Below are 18,133 nucleotides of genomic sequence, written 5' to 3'. Positions count from 1 at the left end.
TCCTCAGCTCATTTTTCTGTCTCCTGTTTGTCGTCTTTCTTTTAGAGTTTGAAGCAAAGATGAGCAAAAAAAAAGGAAAGAAAGAAACTTTTTTTGGGTTTTATTGTTATATTGGTTACAATCCCTAATTTCTCTTCAGCATTTCTTCATCAGCTTGTCGTTCCTAAGTTTGAAAAGTTTAATAAACCGTCAGAAAAATGTCTCTTCATGTCTGATAACTGCCCACATGGAGGCCAGCAGCCAATCAGGGGCCAGTATCAGTGTCCATGTCGTCAGTGTCGTCGCCCTCCGAGCGGCAGATCTCCTCCAGAGCCAGCTCTGACGAAGAAAAATAAAGAGTTTAACTTGAGAAACTTTTTAAAAATATGTGAATATGTCGTTTCTGTGCGCCCGTGTTCGTACCCTCGCTCTCGCTCAGATCCGGGATCCTCTTCAGCGTGTCGCGCACGGCGGGGATCACCTGGTCGTACATGTGCAGCAGCGGCCTGCAGCTCTCAGAGAAGCTGCTGTGATGCAGCAGGAGCCACTGCAGCAGCAGGAGACACTCTCTGAGCAGAGACGCCGCCGGGCTGCGAAACCACGGGGATGAGGGGGCGGGGCTTTGCTGTGAGGGCGGGGCAACACCTGGATGAAAACAAAACACACCCCAAAGATCAGATTTGGTCAAGTGCAATCATTCATGAGTACAAATTAGAAACGTGACTGACCTGTTGAGTCCGTCAGCTCCAGAGCCCCTCGAAGATCCAACCACTGACGGTGGAAAACGATCACCACCGTCTGAACCAGCTGACACAGAGACAAAGACATTTCTGTTCAAAGACAAACTTCACCTTCCAAAGAGAGACGAAGCAGAATCAGACTTTTACCTCAGAGGAACACGGACAGGTGCTGCGCTGGCTGCTCGTCCAGCTCTGTCCTCTCTGAGTCGTCAGTCTGCTCAACAAACGAACCACCTGAGACCAAAACAATAACGACAATCATGAATATTAAAGCCGTTCTGTCACTGATCAAACTGGTTTTTATATTTTCACTGATAAAAAGTAAAAACTTCAGCCCAAAAAAAGTAAGAAAAACACCATCAGGGCTCAAGCAATAAACGCTCCCTGCAAAATGTCTTATTTAAACCAAACTTTGAAATGTGTAAAGCTGCAGAGGGAGCAGAGCATGCATGTGACACACATGCTGATTCGAGCATGCAGCCGGACTTAGCAGAGTCCACAGTTACCAATTAAGACAATACAGTGTATATAATTGTATAAAGTCTAGTGGATAATTATCTAATCAAGATTAATTTTTAATCTATTAAATTGTACATGTGCTATATTAGTTTTTTATTTGTAATAAATTTTCAAATATTTGAAAATTTTGAAGTTGAAAAAAATTTGCAAAAATTAAAAACAAATGAACTTTGAAGAAAATTGCAAAAAAAAAAATTGAATCGTAATAATTTGTAAACATTTCAAAAGATTTGAAATCTTAAAAAATAAATTTTTAAATTTTAAGGAATGAAAATTAAAATTAAATAAATCTGCAAAAATGTCATTTTTTTAATCCTTAAATTTGCAAAATAAAAAAATTCAAATGTCAAAATTAAACAACAAATTAAATTGATGTTTAAATAAAAAAAAAACATACAAAAATAAAAAAAGAAACTGTATAAATCAAAATAAATATATAAAAACAAACACTTGTCTTTGGTAATATGTTTTGATTTATTTGCTTATTAATCATTTTTAGTTGTTTGCAGTATGCAGATAGACTCAGCAAAATCCACATTTCCAATTAAGACAACCCAGTGTATAAAATTTTAAAAAATCTAGTTAATAATTATTGAATCAGGAATGTTTTTTTAATTTATTCAATCTTACATGTGCTGTATTAGTTTTTTTTAAATAATTTTTAATAAATTGTCAAATATTCCAAGAAATGTATAAATTTAGAAAATTTGCAAGAATTAAGAACAAATTGAGTATGAAGAAAAATGCAAAAAAATTGAATCACATAAATTTGCAAACATTTCATAAGATTTGAAATTTAAAAGAGATTTTTTAAATTTCAAAGAATTAAATTTCAATAAATTTGCAAAAATGTTAATTTTTTGAAACTTCAAAAATTTGCAAAAATTAAAAAAATGCAATGGAAAAGTTGTGCAGAAAATTAAATCAATGTAGACATTCCAAAATTAAAAAAAAAGATATAAATTTAAAAATTATATATAATTAAAAATTAAACATGACTTTGGTAACATTTAATTTAATTGCTAAACTCATCATTTTTGGTTGTTTGCAGTATGCAGACAGACTCAGCAGAGGGTCCAGCTGTTCAGCCCACAGCAAAGTAAACCACATCATGACCCTCATCCGTCAAACCGATTATGTGACAAGGTCAGCTCAGGACCGCATCGTGTCACCACGTTAAAAATAAAAACCAGGGTGAGTGTGAGCGTCAAAGATCTCCATAAAAAAGATCATCTGATGTCCAGGACGGCGTCAGACGCCAGCTGGAGCTGTAGCTGGAGGAGTGAAAGACTTCAAATATCTCCACTCACATTTTCCGTAACCTTTCTCCGTATGGTGCAAATGTTTTTGTGTATCCTACCTGCAGGTCTAGAAGAATCCAGTCAGTGTGTGCAGCCTGGTTGTCTGGTCTGTTCCTGAGGTACTGGAACAACTTCAGAAACACACATGGGTCTGAGGGAAAAAACAAAATTAACTTTGATGAGCTGAAAAAATAAAAATTTAAAGATGTTAAAAGATAAAATGTTCACAGATAAACTCAAAGTGACTTCACGTCCAGCCTCACCGTGCTGCGAGCAGAGCTGCTGAGACAAACTCTGGTGCTCGGACATGGACGTGAGGACAGACACACACTCTGAGACGGTCTGCAGCCTGCTGTCTGCTGACAAACACACACTCATGACCGGCAACACACACTGCAACCTGAGGGAGACACAAAAAGACAGACGTTAGCGTTTCTAAAACAGTGTTGAGAGGTTGTGCTTGATTTCTGGATTTTTAGGCATTTTTAAGTCTGCAAAAACTGATGTATGCATCTGCAAAACTCATCCAAGTCTTCAAAAAGTCAAGTGAGTCTGAAAAAGTATCATGGGTTGCAAAAGTCATTCTGGTTGTCTGAAAAAAGAAAGCTTGGTTTAAAAAAGGGGGCGGGAGAATCAAAAGTCACATTTGTCTGCAAAAAAAAAAAAACACTCCTGCTTGTCTGCAAAACAGTCACACAAGTCTGTAAAAAAATCTTTCAGTTTTACAAAACTTTTAAATAATTAATGCAATTCTGCAAAAAGTTATTGATGCAAATTATGAAAGACAGTAAAGAGGCATGCAAGTGTGCAAAAAGATTTTAAAAAGGAACAAGTCTGCAGCATAGCTTTGCAGAAAGTGGTGCAAAAAGTTTAGCAAGTCAAAGGTCCCAAAAGTCTGCAATGCTTTGTGCAAGTTTGTAAAAACTAATATGTTCACTAGTCTGCAAAAAAAGTGATGCAAGTTTTCAACACACAACATAAGTCTGCAAAACAGAAGTTCTTTATGTCATTAAGTCTGCAAAGAGACACCAAAGTTTACAAAAGAAACTTGTCAAAAATTGACTCGAGTCTCTGAAACACAACATGTGCTTGGTTACAACGTATAAAGGTCACATGAGCCTGCAAAAAGTCACCCAGGTCTGTGAAAAGGTAAGGGACGTTTGCAAGAATTTAGCTTGTAGCGCTTCTTTTTTGCTTTGTTAGGACAGACTTTGGTTTTTCTCTTTTCCTGATGGGTTTTAGTCGCTTATTCCCTCAAACATTTTCTCAAAACGCTCTTCATGATTTTCAAAGTTCAGCTCCTCCAGTTACTGTAACACCTCTCTCTGTCTCTGTGTCTCTCTGTCTCTTATGTAAGCGCTGACTGTAAAACCTGCAGGTAGTTTACAGTAAGACGTTACGTAACCTCTGAGAGCCAGGGGAAAACTCATGAACACACTCACTCCCTGTGCAGCCACTCCTCTTCCTCCAGCACTGTTCATCCCAGGTGAGTGTTGCATCATCTCTGTGTGTGTGTGTGTGTGTGTGTGTTTGATGTGTGATTTAAGGAGTCAAAGGAGTGTGAGGATATGAGCTGAGTTTAATGACATCCTCGCGGCCTTATGCAACTCTCACAAATTAAAAACTCAAACTAAAATCTTCTCAGCAGTGAGGTGACTCCTCGCATTGACTTTGAAGATCTTTCTGTAAATAAATCTGGAGTCTGTGTGTTTACCTGTGTGTGTGTTTACCTGTGTGTGTGTGCGTCCTTCGCCCTCTCTATGAGGACACACAGAGTCTTCATGGCACTGAGGACCAGCAGCTCTCTCTGTGAACAACCTGAGCCGGCTTCACAGAGCCGCAGCACTGACTGCAGCAAGGCATTCTGGGAGCACAGGCCCACATCTGCATCGGAGCGCTTAGCCTGAAACCAGAGAGGAGGAAAAAATCAAGAGATGACAAATGAAGGTTTGAGATTTATGTTTTTAATTCTTTTTTCTTTTTAAACTTTTTTTGTTGCAAAGAAGCTACGAAAGAGAAAAACAGGTTTTACCTTTTTGCTTGTCTCCCTGCTCTGACTCTCCTTTGACAACACAGCCTCCACCACCTGAAAAAGTTTAGAGGTCAAAGGTCACCACTACAGACTCAATCACTGACAGTGTGTGGATCAGATGTAGCAACATTTTTTAAACGTATTTTTCCCATAAACAGAGCTGTATTTTCTGTCTTTTTTTATTGTGGGATCAATAAAAAAAGATCTTTGGAAATCTATCAGTTAATAAGATTTTTGTATTTAGGCATTTTGTGCTTTAATATTTTGAAGAAAACATTTGAAGGTAAATTTGAGAAATTTTTGCAGTGGCCCTAAAGTGCAAAACATGACAAGAAAAAAATATAAATAAATAAATAAATAAATAAATAAATAAAAAAAAAACCGGAAAAAAGAAAAAGAAATAAACACAAAAGGGGGAATTGGGGAAAAAAATGCAACAACATATAAGGCAAGGAAAAAACAAAATCACAATAAAAAAAATTAAAGGAAAAAAAAAAGCAAAATCAAACAAAAATAAGAACTCAAAAATAACATGCAAGGAAAAAAGAGACCACAAAAAATAAAAAATAAAACGAAGCAACAACAAGAAAACAACCCACGAAAAGATAATGAAGAAAAAAAAAAAAATTACACAACAGATCACAACAATAAGAAAAAAAAAATAAAGAAAACAAGAGGGAAAACACAACATAAACGGGAAAACAAAAATAAGAAACTTGAATTGTTTTGCACCTTAGGGCCACCGTAGGTGTGTCTCCAGAGAAAAGTGAGTTTTGGGGAAGAGTTGTCCTTTCCTATCACAAGTTTTCACCTTTTATTTTTGTGTAATATTCCTTTAACGACTCACTCTCTGCTTTCTCTCAGCAGAGGAAACTGAACTTGTAACTCAGTTTTTAACGAAGCTTTTAAAGTTTACTCAAAGGGAGGTTAAAACATGATTATACATCAAAGCTGTTTGGATTTATAGCCAATGAAATCGACTGTCCCGGGTGAAAAAAGCAGGAATCCTGCAGCAGTTTTTCGTACCTCGTCACTGTGAGCCAGCAGCAGGTACAGAAGCCTCAGAGCCGCCAAACCAGTGTCCTCCACGCTGAAACCAGTAGAACCAGTCTCCTCCAGCCTCCCTTCTCCAGCCCGGCCTGAAGGGAGCGAACTCACAGCAGCAGCTGAGTTTGAACTGCTGCTTCTAGAGGACGAGGAGCGGAGCGAGTCCAGAGCCTGACAGAGCCGAGACAGGTGGAGGTCCAGCAGAGGGAGGAGGAGGTCGGCTCCGGGACACGGTCTTCAAATCAGAAACAAGACAGGAGGTTATTTTATAAATTAGACTAAAATAAATTCATTTATAGATAGTTTATACACTCACAGCCAAAATATCAATGTGTTAATGTTTTTCTGGAGATAATAAGCTGATTTTTTTTAAGGTGTCTGTTTATTAATGAACAGTCTTTCAAAACAAAATAAGGAATGTGCTGCTGTTGCATCTTTCTGCCACTAGATGTCTCTGCTGTCCACAAACTGTCTCACGCTCCGCTCAGGTTTCTTCAGAGAGCAGCAGAAATCAAAGGTGCTGAAGACTGAACGGAGGAGCTGTGGTGTCTCACTCATTCACTCGTTCACTCACTGTACCTTTTGTTTCTGCTGCTGGCGGAAGTTTCCGGTCGACTCTGACTCAGCATGTTGAGTCCAGTGACCGCAAGACTCTGGACTGGACTCAGAGCTCCAGTTGCAGCGCTGCTGGTGGAGGCTGCAGCTTCAGAGTGGAGCAGGAAAAGTCTGGACGGACTGTTGGGATACAAACAAAGGGAACACAAAAACATCTTTTTACCAATAAATAAATAAATAAATAAATAAACTCCAACTTCGTATAAATGGCTTTTAGTCTAGGAGATTTTTCCTCATTAGTGTAAATCCATGACAGAGTTTTATAAAGAGAATCTCTGGAGGTGAGGGTGGAGACACCAGGTGAGGGGGCCGAAATGATTATAATTACTCAATTTGTGACATCACAAAGTGAGCTCATTCTGAAAAAGTTATTTTTTCGCAACTTCATTTTGTTCTTTTGTATTTTGTTGTTCTTATCTGCTTTTAAATTGTTTTCTTTAAACATGTTTTGCTGATTTTTATCTCTGTAAAGCACTTTTAGTTGTCTTGCTGAAATGTGCTGTATAAATAAACTTGCTTTGCCTCGAACAGATCCTTTTGTCAGACATTTACAAAGGACTACTTTGGCTTATTTCACATTTTGCTGGCGAGTTCATCCATCAACAAATCGTCACGGTTAAAGTTCTTTTACCTGGACCCCATCAACTGGATGTCGCTCAGATTCATGGACAGCAGGTGAGAAAGGCCGAGGCTGCTGGGAGACAAAGGCTGCTGCAGGAGCAACCCAAGCAGGACGCCACCTGGTGGACAAAATCGATAGCACAAGTTTTAGTAACAGTTAACCGTGTTTTCAGAATCTGTAACTGAAAGATTCACAGAAAGGATCATGAAACATTTTCTCCTTTCAGCAGCTCTGCACAGAGTTGTTGGTTTATTATTAGTTAATCAGAGCAAAACCGCCCTGAGCGGACAAAATAACATCTCACTTCTCGGTTTTAACGCTTCATTGACCTGCAACACTTTCTTCCTCTTCACTTCCTCTGAAAGTTCCTGAGAATCAGGTGATCTCATTTTTTAGATGATATAACTGAAATTTCTTCTGCTATTGAGGAGACGGAAGCTCCTTTCATACTCTGACGGCAGCGTTTAAAAGTGTATAATTGTAGAGTGATTTAAAAATATAATATGAGGGTGTAATCATATTTCTTTTAGCTAGGCGCCGCCCTGTTGGTTGTGGCTGCTTGTTGCAGTAGCTCTCCTTTCCTTGTCTGTTTCTTGGTATTTTTCCATCTCTTTTTCATCTTTGCATTTTTAGCTGGTCATTACTTTGTGTGGCTCATTAGTTGGTCATGGACACCAAACTGGTTTTGTCTTCAGTGATATTTTTACTATTTTTTTCTCCTGTGTTTGTCTGGAGATCCTACATGTAACCATGGCTGCGTAGTTTACAAGTAAAATCAGCTGTTAGCAGCCTGTAGCATGTCAATGCTAAGTGGTGCAAGGCCTGATGTTTCCCACAAGGTGAGGAGAAGGAGGTGAGGACGACGTGCTGGTTCTCAGGTGAGAGCTAAGAAGTGATGACATGGACCTGTCCTTCCATCCATCATTACTGGGAACGTAAGATCTATCTCCAATAAGATGGACGAGCTAGCTGTGCTAACCCAGCAACAGAGGGAATACCAGAGGGCAGAGTAGCATCATGCTATTCACAGACATGGCTAACAGAGCTAACAGCAGACACCAACACCACATTGGAAGAGCTTCACCTGCTGTGAGCAGACAGGATCCAGGAGACAGAGACTGAACAGACTGCTGAAGAAGCTCAGTCCTGGACCCTGTGGAGGTGGAGGCTGGCTGACTGGACAATGATGGACAAGCTGTCAGCATCTATTTTCTTATGGAGCTTTTTGCACTTTCTATACACTTTCTTACTTTGTTTTCTTGATTGCTGCTGTGACTCCTCCTGAATTTTCCCCTCAGGGATAAATAAAGTATTTTCTATTCTATTAAGTTTGCTTGAAGCAGCTCTGCAGGCTGACTGACCTCTGTGCTGCAGGTGAGCAGGTCTGACAGAGAGGAAAGGATCTGGACGAGTTGTTTCGTGTCTGTCTCCAGATCTGCTCCCTGACGCTCTGTCTGCACAAAAACACACACGCATGTCATTAAAGTCCTGTTTTGTTCATGCACGACATCCTTTTTATCACGTGACCCACCTTCCCTCCGTGTCTTCACTGGCGTCGTTCTGGAGGTAATGGTAGCTCCAAACATCTCCTTGGTGATGAAACCGTTTCCTATTGGAGAAGAAGAGCTGCTGCCACTCCCATGATGCACCTGGACAAGGCTACTCAGCACTTTAGGACTGAGAGGAGAGAATATCAGATCAGTTGTTATAAACGTTAATCCTGGCACTACAAAAGCTGCTCTTCAGGGACTTCTCGCTTGTTTAAAATTGACTAGAACAGGAAAAAACACAGAATCAACACCTGCTGAAACATTTTAACTCATGTTGATGAAGACTCACCTGTTTCTGGGCAGAGGAGAGGCGATCTTGTTCTTATCTGAAGTGAGTTTGGTCTTCATCTCATTGATCTCTGCTTCTTTAAACTGCAGCTCGGTCTGCAGAGACTGGACCTGATCATGAAACAAGTCTTCATCAGGTCACTCCGTGGGTCACACGTGCTGTAAGTTCATGTCTGACTGTTTCCAGATCCTCACCTTCCTGTTCAGCTCCTTCTCCCTCTCGCTGTGCTCTTTCTGTCTCTGGGTCTCCAAAAGACACTGGTTCTGCCTCTGGGCCTCCTTCTCCTGATGGACTCCTTTCAGGGAGTCTCTGAGGACCCGGATCTCCCCGTTCTTCAGCAGGATCTCGTCCTCCACCTCCTTCAGCTAGTGACACACACAGATCTCTTATCAGAAACTCGACACTGCTCCCATCTCTCTCATCTTTGTGGCAATAAATTGATTGATTGATTGAATTTCAAGACATTCAAAAACGTTTTAATGTATATTTCTGAAGATTTTACTCTGACAAACCAGTGAAACTCACCTTCCTCTTCAGCTCTGCGTGCTGAGCCTCCAGCTGCCTGTAGGAGTCCTCTCGGTCCGACCCAAACTGCTGCTGCCTGTTGCCTGAACATGCAAAACATTTACATTTACTTTGCTTGTTAAACGTATAGAGCACAGATTACAGAGTTTCCCAGATTTATACACTGAAAGGGAAGAGGTTTAACTAAACTTAATTTCTTGTTCCTCTACAGGGTATATGCTGAAATCCTGAGGTTAGATTCAATACCTTTGTAAGACTTTTTTAAAAACCTTTCAAAAAGTCTTAAGACCTTATTGCGACTTTAAGCTGCTGTTAGCAACCAATCTTTGACAGTTGTAGTTTTCATTTTAACATAAATTAGGTAAACTGAGAAGGAATAAAGCTGGAAAGAATAAATGAAACTTAAGGCAGGTTAATTGACATTCCCAGTACCACATTAAGTAACAGCAGTTATTCGAGGCCAACTTGAAGAAGAAAAAACAAGAATTTTATTTCATCATTGTCAAAATTTAGGACATGTGCTTGAGATTGTGTTATTTGCTTTCTATCAGCGCTACATACAGACGGCTACTAAACTACTGTACGAACTGAGTTTGTTGTCACATTAGCCTACGGATATGTTGGGCTGCTAGCGCTACGTACAGCCTGCGCCTTACAAAATTACAACTTTGCTTGTTGTCACGTCTCAAACAACATCGCTACATATCTGTATTGGTAAACACCTTATCTCATCATGCTGTATTCAGTAAAATGTGATTTGATCAAAGAAAATTTGTTCCAAAACAACAGAGATCAGGGGAAGCTTTCTCTAAATCGTAAGAATCCAAGATCCCAGGTCGTCAAAAGTCTGAGACATTTTCTCAGGAGGCTTGAGAAACTCTTATGATCTAGAGTGAAATATTTTGAGATGCTGAAGTTTTTTCAAGATCCTCATGCTGGTCTGTGATGAGTGTGACGAGCAGAATGATCGTCCAATCACCAGGTGTGGTTATTTTTGAAGGTTCAGACCCTGAAAACATTTTCCAACCATATGGACTATTTCCGTGGCGGTTATATTGAACTGTCTGTCTGGCGTGTCAGGTTAGTTTGTAACTGTCCCAAGGAGGAAAAGCTTAAATACCAACAAAATGTAATACCTCACAACATTAGGATCAAGACTTTTTAATACTTTTTAATACTTTTTAATACTTTTTAAGACCCCGCGGACACCCTGCTTTATCTCTACACTCTAGGGGTGTAATGGTACAAAAATGTTTTGTTCAATTTGGTGCGATTGTGAACTTCATTCATGTGTGTGTTCATTCTTCCTCTAGTTCGTCATCAATTAATTACCTTGCAGTAGTTTTTTGTTGGCAAACAAAATTTTAAAACAATATCACAATTCCCTGGGGCCCAAAATCTCCAAAAAAAAACAGATCATAGCCCAAAACCTAATTTAATTCAATGAGACAAAAAGATTTTTTTTAATTCCTTAAAAAGTCCAAATCATAACATGATGGACCTTTAAGCTCAGAGATAGCCTTAAAAGTAAAATGCTTAACAAAATTGTGAGTATATTAATAGATAAATGTTTAATCAGACCAGTTATTTTAGCCCTAACTGACAAAACTTTTTTGTTTTTAATTCCAGTGAAAGTGAACACATTTCTTTTTTTGTTACATCATTACAAAACAACATGATTCCGAAATAACTTTTTATCCACAAAAAAAATCTCTAGCTTTCTGAAAACTGTCTGAGATGGTTTGAAATGACAAGTATCTGCCAGATGTGGCGGGGCAGAAACTCAAAAAAAAGATCAGCTACTTTAAAGAATGACCATATTTCAGCTCTACTCACCAAGAGGCTCTCTGCTTGGTACTCCTTGATTCCCAGACTTCCCTCTGTTGTTGCTGCCGCTGAATCCAAACCTGTTCTCTCTGCTCTGGTTGTTTGAGATGCCCGCTGATGTGGGCCACGTAGACCCGAGGCCAGAAACCTGTGGTTTGGTTGATGGTTTAGACTCATGTCCCGGTAAGGCAGTTGAGGTGATGGCCTGTGAGGCGATGATGTCAATCTCATCCAAGTCATCCTGGGTGAAACCGTCATCATCGTCAAAGGGGTCGTCAAAAGGCACGGCTGTCACTACGTTCTGGTTCAGGCCTCGAAGGCGCTTGGTGGGGGGGCAGTTCATGTTGCTGGAGAGGAGAGAGGGAAGGTGTGATGATTATTAAATGACAAATAACTACTGGTTTATGTTGCAAGGTAGTATCTAGGCCTGTCACGATAATAAATAAATGAATTAACCAAACGATAAATAAAAACGTCCTTGGTAAGTTTGCCAGCCTCGATAAACTGACACGTGCCTGCATGTTTGTTTTCCTCCTCTCTTTCCACCAAAGAGGCTGAATGAGAAGATGGCTCACGACGTCTATCTTTCCTAACATCGGGGTGCATAGGTTCTATAGCGGATTTAAAGCGGAGTGAGCATCTGTCAAAAATGCAATCTTTGGGGTGAAGACAGGGCTGCTCGCGCGTTCACACGGAGAGAGCTGAAGCGAGCGTCCTGAGGGGTAAGGATGAAACACACGCTAATATGAGTGATGGCACCAAAGATACGGTTCTTAAGCCGCCTGCCACAGTCCCAGTGTGGGAATATTTTGTTTTTTATCAGAATGAACAAAGTGTGAGCTCATGAACACCAACGAGCTGATATGTCACATTTGTCTGAAAAAAGTGGCGACGAAGAAGAAGGGGAGGTGCAGCAGAGCCTTGTTCTTTGACAATCCGCTCTTACTGAGGCTTTTGGTCTGCAAAGTAAATAGAAATAAAAGCGCCAAATGGTGGCGCTCAAAGACAGCTACATTGTCAACGAAATGCAGCCCTTCAATATGATTGAAAGCCAGAAATGTTAAAAATGTTTGACAGACAGTACGGATTGACTGGGAAAAAGTACATGTTACAAACATTTCAGGAACTTTACAAACTCCCTTTTGTTTAGGCTATAGTTTTTATTGTTGTTTTTTTTTGTTTTTTGTTTTTTCTTTAGAGACAGGGTCTTTGTTTTATTGTTTTTGATTAGTATTAATTATTTTCATTGACATGATTTTTTTCTAAAACAGCATCCATTTCATTTTCATTGTATTTTTTTTCTCTTTCTTGTTTGTTAAATTTATTATATTTTTTGTTTAATTTATTTCATTTAAAAGATCCTGACCTTTTAATTACAGTTAAATACTCTTAAGAAATTAAAGTTTCTTGCTTTTGATATGGTGTACTCACTTTGTTATCCCATTTATCATAATTACATCAACGAAAAAATGGAAAAACAAAAAATCAAAATAATATTGACAAAACTTGATGGCCTAGTAGTATCAGGTCATTTATCAGAACTGCAGATTAAGTCTGTTTAGCTTCCTGCTCAGATGCACGTCAGAAGTTTCAGTAAAGGTTCAATTGAGTCATACCTTGGTAAAAAAAAATGGTCTGCAATGCGTCTTAAATGTAAAAACATCATAACCATTCTCTTATTCTGCCCTTTATGTTTGAATGAATTATATTTTTAAGAGCCATGGAGGTCTTGGATAAGCTGGAGGTAAAGGCTGATGTATTACTCGATTGTTAGAACTGATCATACTAACATAGCAGGAGGTTTTAGGCTTCAGAAACCTGTGAACACTATCTTAATGCTTGTAAACAGTTCAATTAGCACTAATAAAAGAGAAAACACGGGATATTTACGCTTCTACGGGTAATAGAGAGACTATAACCGAGTTTTGAATTCTACTTTGTAAATGTTTAGATAACTGCACACAATTAGCTTCGTGTTTGAACTTGTTAAACATTAAATTTCTCACAGTTAGTCATATTTTGCTGTTACCTTGTCGGTCCCTGATGCTGCTGTAGCTCCTGAAGCTGCTAAGCTAACAGAGCTAACTCCGTCACGAGCGTATCAAATGCCCGTTAACGCTTCATTATGACAACATTAAATCGTCTCTTTTTGGATTATATCTTTGTAAGAACTAAAACTGTAGGAATGGTTAAACCTCTACATCAACGGAGGTTAAATTAAACGTATCGGAGAAGTTGTACATGTCAGTGTAAAGTGTGTTACTCAGCCCGCTAAGGTATCCCTGATGATCTGACCAATCATAGCGCAGGCTCTGAGAACGTGACCAATCACAGCTCGGGCTTTGACAGCCTGACCAATCACATACGCTGAAGCGTAGGGCAAGCGTATGTACAAATGCCCATACAAGACAGACTGTACCAAACGCGAGAGTGGAGAAAAAGAAAACAATTGGTGAAGGCACAAAGGGTGCTTTTTTGTACGAGGGCCACATTTTATTTTGTAAAAATGATCAGGGTCCATCAGCTTTCACTGAAATACTTTGTTTTGCAGTGAAAATGTGAATGCTTTATTTTTTAATTATTTATTTTACTAATATCTTGTCACCAAGTGGAGTCAAGAATACTTGTGGTATCATTACAGACTGATGAAATCCTACTTCACTAGTCCCTCAATGGTCTAGATACCAGATGATCAGAGTTCAGTTTGCTGCAGTGTTACATTCTGCGTCAACACACACTCCAGTTTTTAATGTGTGACAATGTAGCTTCTGGAAGCAACAGGCAAGGCTTTCAAGGCTCCAGATTCTTCACCTGTTGGACAGCAGGGGACTGAAGACTACCAGGTAAGAGTGTCTTTTCTTTGTGCTACTCTGCTGTGATTAGCAATTTAGGGATGCTTTGCTACTGCTGCCTGGATTGCAGGATGGAATGTTGCTCAACTTTTCCTAAATGGTGTGTCATGGTCCCTCTTTCTGCAGAAGAGAGATTTAAGGCCAAACCTTTTCACGAGTAGAACCTCTTCGAGTTTTTTCAACATCTCTACACCTCAGAAGTCTTTTGATTTCCCTCCTTTTCCTAACAGGCCCTGCAATCTACTCACCTGCTCCCACTTCTCATGTCAACCCTGCATTTACCTGACCTCCTCTGCACACCCACTCATCAGTTCCCACTTCACTCATCAGCCTCACAACAGCCTTCCCTCTGTAGTTATTGTTATTTCACATCATTACCTGTTGATTTGTGCCTTTTCTGTGTGGCTGTAGCAGTGAGATAGCTTCACTTCCAACTAGGGGTCTGTATTTGGGCACCTAGACCTCCTTTTCGCGTCAGTATCTGAGTGATTCTTTGATCTTGATACCTGAAGAGACACAGCCTCATCTCAGAACTCCTGGATCCATATTTTACTTCTTGTTTTGAGGCTCATATTAAAGTTTTAACCTCACCATAATTCTGACACTGAATAACTGGTTAGCTGAGCCATGTTGTGTCTTTGGAAGGTGAAATGTTGTAGCTTCAGGTTTATTTAACCACACAGAGCAGCAGGTGTTGGACTCTTCTCGGAGAGGTCGGTAAAAGTAAATGAGATCATGTTCACCTCTATGAATGACCCTGAGATGGAAGAGATAAGGTTCAGTATTGATGGAGACATGCTTCACTTCACTCCTGTCCTTCAGCTGTCTTTAAAGGTGGAAGTCGTACTTCATGTGTTGGTTTTACAAGGAACCCTTCAGATGGAATCATGTCTTCATTACCGACCCTGTTTTTATCACGGTTTTTCAGTTTGAATGAGCATTTCATTCAAAAAGTACAGCCAGTCTAACAGAAAATACAGAACAAAGACAAAGGTACTTCAGTTTTACATAATCTTGTCCAAATTGCTTCAGTCAACCCTGCCCCCAACATCCATCCATCCATCCATCCATCCTGTCCCGTTCAAGGTTAAGGAAGGACTGGACCCAATCCCATCTGACATTGGAAGAGTCATTACCAACAATCAGTTGAGTAGACAAGCCCCACAACCTGGATTCATGGGTGCCACGACAAACAATGGTTCATGGGAGTGATTTTTGTGCCCATGTAGTGATTTCCACTACAGAGCCACATCTTTTTTGTGGTTTTGTTTTGTTTTGATGCAGTGTTGCCTGTGAGCCTGAAAACCCAACCACATTGTATTTGGTTTTTGTCATAAAGGGGTGCACAGATCCAATCCTGGTACTGGGTATCACTCCAATACAGACTCAAACAGTTAGATCAGTTGTTGCTGACAAAGAGACCAACCATATAGCAGATCTATTCAACTCAGTTCTATACTCTTCTGTGTTCATCAACACCAGTTAGTCTGAGCTAAAATATTATAAAGGTAGAAAAGTATAGTGGCTTGTTTCACCAACAAACCTTTCAACTTAATTTTGTTTTATAAATATTTTGTTGTATTTTATTAAGCTGTGGAGCACAGACAGCCCGTCCATGCTGCAGACCACAGACATCCAGTCCATGCTACAGAGCACAGACAGCCGGTGTGTGGATTTGGGGTACATGTTGACATTAAAAGCAAAAACAACCCGGGTGCTGAGCTCTGTCGGCGCTTGAGTTGCACAAAAAAAACCCAAATCTCAAATATAAATAACCAATGATGGCTTAAACAACAAGAACTTTGGGGTGTAAAGGCCATAACCTTGACTCTGACCATGACTCCACCTTTTACCAGTTTCTAGATCAGGTGTAAATAAGTGGAAATTAGAATTTACAACATGACATTTTTGGTATTTAAAACACTGTCTAGAAGCAAATGGTTGTCATCACTTATGGGTGAAATACACAGGATGTGTCTGCAGTCCGTCTCCACTCTGTCACGGCAAAGGATCAGATAGGTTTCTATAATGCACGGCCAACCTATTTTTGCTGAACCCTGATCTGTGACCCTGTCGTACCAACCAAGTGTTTTTTTTCCAGAGATTTTACCAGTGTTCTCTCAATGGCCAGCAGAGCTAGACTGATTAAACGGCCTTGGCCTATTGTGTTGCAGGTGTAAGAATTGAGCTGCTTTAAACAGGAGAAGCTCCTCTCTACATCTGCAGGCTGTAAGTGTGAGTGACAGGGGGAGAAGCAGCTGTAGTTGTAGCTGCTTATTGGTGAAAAGACGCACAATGCTCGTCATTTTTAAGAAAGGTTAACTCACTGAGGATCAATAAAATCTCTGTATCAGTCCAGAACAACTGACTGTAAAACTCAGAAGATGCTCCGGTGGAGGGTTATACTTCAAGATCTCTGACTGGCTCATTTCACTGTCAATCAAAAAGGGATTCAGCCTCAGACAGATCATCCAATCATCATGCTGAAGCCCAGCGTCCAGGCCAGCCCACTGCCTCATAGACCCCCAGAGACGCTGAGCGTCCGATGGGCGGGACAAAGCCCAGCATTTATCCAATGACCGTCCAGTTTCCACAGTGGAACAACCCACTCTACGCTTCCCCTCTGAAGTCAGAAGACGCTCAGCGTCCGACTGTGTTAAAGTGCTGAGACTCTGAGGGGATGAATGAGAAGGAGGTGGAGCCAGTTACCTGTGATAGGAGCTGATTCTGAACTAAAGATGAAGGAATTCTAGCTCAGATTTTGTCAATGAAATGTACACACAGCAGAACATATCACCACTTTTTTGGAGACATTTTAGGGGAAGCTGAGCTTCCTTTGCAGTCTTAGAGCAATCGCCACTGTCCTAGTCAGAGGCACAGCTCAGGTCATGTGACTGACGAGCACCCTGTAGCTGTACTTGAAGCCCTTGCCACTTCCAATATGGCTGCAATTCCTGATTTGCTTCAAAATCCTTTTCAGAAACAGACCGGTGACATCAGGGAGACTACGTCCATTTATTAATTGATTAATTATACAGTCTATAGTGGAGCTCCTCAGTCTGTGACTCCACCTGTCTGTCAGTCATACAGCTTATCAGTCTGAACACACAGACGGGGTATTTGAGGCCGTAGCCTTCACACATGCTATGCACAGTTTATGAAATCTACCCAGAATGCATTACAGAACTCTGTTTTGTTATTTGACTGCTCATATCAAGAACCACTCAACAGACACTTCTGACCACTCTGTGATTCTCTAAACTGTTAAAATATGTCTCTTTAGCGAGAATCTCCTTTTTACTCTGATCTGATGTTCTCTTCTCTCAGCCCAAAACGTTAGCGTGTAGTAATTATCCAGCGTTTGTGACCTTTAAACCATTTGCTAAAAGCACTCATACAGCAAAGTGAAAACAAACCAAACACAATTTGAAGTCCTAATCCATCCCCGTGAATATTAAACAACCTTCAAGGTCGCCGAGGGGAACATATTGGCTAATGAGATACAGTAGAGGCCCGGGCAATCGCCGGCATTTGAATATGTTTGATCTTGCCCTGGCACATGAGTGTTTGTAGCCAGAGCAGATAACAGGACAGCCACAACCTCCAGGGTGGAACAAAGCAGAGACGCCGTCCACAGCAGGACCCAGGTTTCATATCCCCCCTTCGTCTTGTTATTGTAAATCCAAACCCCTCCCCCTCTGTAATGAATAGGACCGAGCAGTTCAAAGGCATGTTTGCTGTTAAATATAACTGTGACATTGCCTCACCTCATGTTCTGACATTATTGATTACAGCGTGGGGATGATGGTCTCAGAGGAGAAAGCACATGTTGTACACAGGGTTAGATGACCCCCATTAAAAAGCACATTTCCACTTTTTCCACACATTACTCCTTTATTCATGCACGTTTTCTGCTGCCTCTGTGTTTGAATACTCTCCAGGCTCTCAGATAAAAGAAATCCAGGATTACATACAGACTCTTGGTATTTGATTGTTAACTGTAGCAATTTTCTTTCATCTTTTATTTTTTTAATCTTACGGTTTCGTGTGTTCAGTGAGAAGAAGAAAACGACACCTCGGCAAATCATAAAGGTCAGTTTAATTTCATTCAATCAGATTTAATCCCCACTTGATGTCTGGAAACTCATTTTGATTTAATACAATCCCATTCAGCTCTGTTTGATTCTCACTCTGCATGAGAAAACCTTTGACCGTCAGGCTCAGCAATGTTTGGT

The 18,133-nt window shown here is 40.2% G+C and overlaps 1 protein-coding gene across 1 annotated transcript; it reads right to left on the bottom strand.

Moving 5' to 3' along the window:
• Positions 1 to 73: 73 nt before the first annotated feature.
• atrip (ATR interacting protein) lies at positions 74 to 13,340 on the bottom strand. Its single transcript, XM_074671822.1, has 18 exons — positions 13,076 to 13,340; positions 11,056 to 11,393; positions 9,220 to 9,302; positions 8,889 to 9,059; positions 8,695 to 8,804; positions 8,387 to 8,532; positions 8,217 to 8,309; positions 6,865 to 6,973; positions 6,198 to 6,353; positions 5,598 to 5,853; positions 4,572 to 4,625; positions 4,270 to 4,442; positions 2,803 to 2,939; positions 2,599 to 2,690; positions 867 to 953; positions 708 to 786; positions 403 to 624; positions 74 to 318 (listed from the first exon to the last, which is right to left on the bottom strand). The coding sequence occupies exons 2-18, from the start codon at positions 11,387 to 11,389 to the stop codon at positions 245 to 247; spliced, it is 2,376 nt and encodes a 791-aa protein (XP_074527923.1). The 5' UTR covers positions 11,390 to 11,393; positions 13,076 to 13,340; the 3' UTR covers positions 74 to 244.
• Between the last annotated feature and the right edge of the window lie 4,793 nt (positions 13,341 to 18,133).

The sequence above is a fragment of the Halichoeres trimaculatus genome, unplaced genomic scaffold, assembly GCF_033239565.1.
Source record: "Halichoeres trimaculatus isolate MK-OKI-2021-1 unplaced genomic scaffold, fHalTri1.1 fHalTri1_scaffold_1, whole genome shotgun sequence".
Classification (NCBI taxonomy): Eukaryota; Metazoa; Chordata; class Actinopteri; order Labriformes; family Labridae; genus Halichoeres; species Halichoeres trimaculatus.
Note: the sequence above shows the minus strand (reverse complement) of the source record. Positions and strands in the feature narration are given on the sequence as shown.

What these genes read in the sequence shown, in the direction of transcription:
- atrip (XM_074671822.1), bottom strand. Translation starts at nt 11,389, where the DNA reads ATGAACTGCCCCCCCACCAAGCGCCTTCGAGGCCTGAACCAGAACGTA. An exon ending in CCTGTCCGTGTTCCTCTGAG is followed by an intron (nt 787 to 866) that starts GTAAAAGTCTGA and finishes TCTCTGTGTCAG; the next exon opens with CTGGTTCAGACGGTGGTGAT. An exon ending in GGATCTGAGCGAGAGCGAGG is followed by an intron (nt 319 to 402) that starts GTACGAACACGG and finishes TTTCTTCGTCAG; the next exon opens with AGCTGGCTCTGGAGGAGATC.